This window comes from Helianthus annuus, chromosome 10, assembly GCF_002127325.2.
Source record: "Helianthus annuus cultivar XRQ/B chromosome 10, HanXRQr2.0-SUNRISE, whole genome shotgun sequence".
Classification (NCBI taxonomy): domain Eukaryota; kingdom Viridiplantae; phylum Streptophyta; class Magnoliopsida; order Asterales; family Asteraceae; genus Helianthus; species Helianthus annuus.
In genome coordinates, this window is record NC_035442.2 from 163,946,742 (window position 1) to 163,950,375 (window position 3,634).

The 3,634-nt window shown below is 39.6% G+C and overlaps 1 protein-coding gene across 1 annotated transcript; it reads left to right on the forward strand.

Annotated features, from left to right (window-relative positions):
• The first annotated feature begins 844 nt into the window (after positions 1-844).
• Positions 845-1,659, forward strand: LOC118482742 (serine, glycine, tyrosine and glutamine-rich protein-like). The gene is made up of 3 exons (XM_035978389.1): positions 845-924; positions 1,034-1,112; positions 1,480-1,659. Exons 1-3 carry the CDS (start codon positions 845-847, stop codon positions 1,657-1,659), a joined length of 339 nt encoding a protein of 112 aa, XP_035834282.1.
• The last annotated feature ends 1,975 nt before the right edge of the window (positions 1,660-3,634 follow it).

Consider the following 3,634-nt stretch of genomic DNA (forward strand, 5'->3'; position numbering starts at 1 on the left):
GGCATTATGGTCAACATTTAAGCATTTATAGGAAATGTGCAAATGACTTGGACAATCAACGAACCAGTCACAGAGGGTTATACTATCCTGTAACCTGGTCCTAAGGAAGTCCTAAGGCATTTCTAAACTCTACTAAAATGGGTCAGAACTGAAGTCAAAGCAAAAGTCAAAGTTTTGCGGCTTTCGGTTCCGAACCGGGTCTAAACAAGAAAATTATCGGATCAAACAAGCTTAGACCAGTTCTTATACTTACTACCAAGTTATATGAGTGATAAAATAGGTTACATGCCTTCTATATTTCTAATTACATGTTAATTCAAAAAGAGTAAATTACAAGTTTTGTCCTTTATGTTTGCATCAAATTTCAGGCGCTGTCCTTTAGCGCAAAAGTTGACAGGCGGTATCCTTTACCTTTCAAAATCTTGCACGTTTTGTCCTTTAGGCCAAACCCAGTTAGATATTTTGGTTAAATCTAGTCATGTGCAAGGCACATGAGGGTACTATTGTAATTTCAGCATTCAAGAGGTTATTGTGTAAGATTAATTATATCAAGGGGCTATTATGTAAAAATAAAACAAAATAATTTAAGATATTATTTTTATAACCATAGGGCTTTGAACCGAACCCACCAACATAATGATTGTTCGAGATCTATAAGACGCAAATTCAGAGATACAATTGGCTGACTGTATCTATACATATAAGTGACAAGTAGGTAGAAAATGAATAACCGGATTAATAAGAAACCCTAAAGATTGTAAATTTGAGGGGAAAGAAATAGGCTCACTTGATAATGAAGGGTTAATGATGGTAGATCTTTCCATTAGGGTTTTGAGGTGAATGAATGGAAGATGGGTGTGGAGTTGTAGTACTACGCAAAGGGGAAGAAGAAGAAGAAGAAGAAGCTAAAAGGAAGGAAAAGAAGTAGCATTACAATTGTTGTTTGTGCTGCTGCTTGTATAATACTTTGAAAGATGGCTTTCCTGTTTCCTACCTTCTTTATTTGCAAACCCTGTTTAATGTACGCTACCAGGTTTTCTTCATCTTCATCTCCCCTCTGCAAATCAATCACAAAGATTCAATCAATTCTACATGTTAATTTTTCGTCAAAGGTTAGTCGAATTTCACTCTTAATTTCGTTTTGATTAGTTCTTTTGAATCAGGCTCACTTTCGATTTACCCATCCCTTGGCTTCTCAATACTCATTGTTTCTTCGATTCATTTGTTTTCTTGGTATGGTTGGGGTTTCTCGGTACGATTGGGGTTAATCAACAGCGAATAGTGATTTACGGGTTGCAGCTCCGTTGATGTGATAATCAGAGAACAAAACCAAATATGAATCTAGAGAGGTTTTTAGAGAGAGAGACCAGAGGTTTTGTAGAGAGAGAGTGTGGAGAGCAAAGGTTTTTTAGAGAGAGGAGAAAGAGGGAGAGAGAGTTAAAGAAAGAGAGGGGTGTTGTCTGATCTATTTTGGGTTAGGGTTCCGATGGGGGAGGCGGCGTTGGAGTTGGTGCTTGCAGTGGAGGAGGTGGTGGTTGGATGGTGGTAGACGACGGTGGCAGTGATGAAGATAGTCATGGTTGCAGGGGAGGAGATGAAACGGCGGTGGTTGCTTACGGTGGTGTGGGTGAAGACGGTGGTGGTGGCGTCATAAGGTGAAGAGAGAGTAGAGAGGGTGGTTGTCTTAGGTGGGTGCGGTGGTGGCTAGTGTCAACGGCAGATGAGTTGTGGTGGTTGTTTTAGAGAGAGAGAGAGTAGAGAGAGGGGGTAAGTATCTTGTGATTTTGTCACACCCCCAAAATCCACCTGCGGAGTATCACCGCTTGGGAGCGTGACTGACCAGGATCAAGCCACCAATCATATCGAACATAGCATTTAATAATAAAAGTAGATAATGTAATTCATCACGACATGATTGATGTTCAAAACCAAACTTTGTTTAAGTAGCGGAAGCATGTAAATAAACCCAACATAGTTAATAGTTTGAAATGTCATAAATGTTTAGCAAGCATTCACGAATCCTTGTCCACAACGACCTGCTCCTCCTTGTGCAAGCTCCATAAGTACCTAAGGTCCTGCAAGGCATGCAGCAGAGAGTCAACAACTAGTTGAGCGAGTTCACAGTAAACAGTTCAGTAATAGTAATAGTAAAGTAAGCCTTTTGTTCGTTCGTTAAGCCATGTATTTTATTAGTTCATATCGCGGCCCTCTAGGCATGTGTGCGATGACTAGGGAAAATTCCCAAGTATTCTAGACTAGGTATATTTGTATCGCGGCCACCCTGGCATGTGTGCGAAGTTTTAGTATCTATAGTTCGCGGCCTTCCCAAGGCATGTGTGCGAATGATTAGTCATAATATCGCGGCCAACCCCTGGCGTGTATGCGAAGATCAGTTCAATTGGTATACTAGTCTAGCCGTATCTTATCATTTACCATCCTCACCCTGAGGACCATATCATTAGGTTCCATTAACTAAGTTTGCACGAATAAATCATCCAATCCCATTCCCACCCTGGGAATCCCATGCCTTGTAGAAAGTGTGAACTCACCTTGGTTTGCTCGGCAGATACACAAAAGGTTTCTTGAACTAAGAGTGGTCAACCACGTCCTAACAGGGTTACCACACAAGTCAGGTTTTGACTCAAGCATAGCACATAGGTTTACACATAACTAACAGGTTTCAAGCACGTATGGATCATGGCAACCACATAACAAACAAGTGTATAACATATCCGAACTTGTGCTATTAAACGATTGGGCTCAATAACAGTCAGCCCAACCCCTTGTGCGATCAGCATGACTTGTGCGATCCACAATGGGTTGTGCGATTGGAAAACTAACCCGGCCCAAATAACATAAATAGTCTAACATGTATACGGCCCAAACAAACGAAACAATTTAAATAATCTTGTGCGGCCCAAACAAAGGTGTGTATATGTGTGCAAACCCGTTTTAACGTATGGCCCTTAACATATCTCGGCCCAACAACTAAACAAATCAGTTAGGCGAATTTAATATCTATACCTCCGTTATCAGTTTGCTCACCATAACCATTTTACCATTTAAATTACTTATCAAACTTGTACCCACTATCAGATGGACCTAGTTCTCATGCACTACTAGGCAACCATAGTCATAAACACTCACATAACTCCTACATTTAATCGACCCAATGAATCAAGATTTAATTGATTTCTGTCAGGCCCTTTTTATAACTTTGGTCCAATAGAGATTACAAGATGTCAGCTATACAAAGTAAATTTAAAAGTTGTGGCAGAATTAGATCAAACAGTCTAGTCATGCAGCCTTAATCACTACCACTTTCCAATACTAATAACACAATGACAATATCATTGGTTCACATAATCCAATTATACACACATCATGTCCATTAATTGTCTAGTCAGCAATTCATGAAATACTTGTCACAATCAACACATGCACATGGATAGTTTCAGACTCATGCAATCCATCTAATCATCATAAATAACCCATCGAGCCCCCATACTATCATGCAACCCTAGATCATTATTCAATTCCCACCTAAACATTTAAATCAGATTCATAACCCTCCCACATCGTCCTATTTATCATCGATAATTAACATGATAATCATTATAAACATAATTCACAA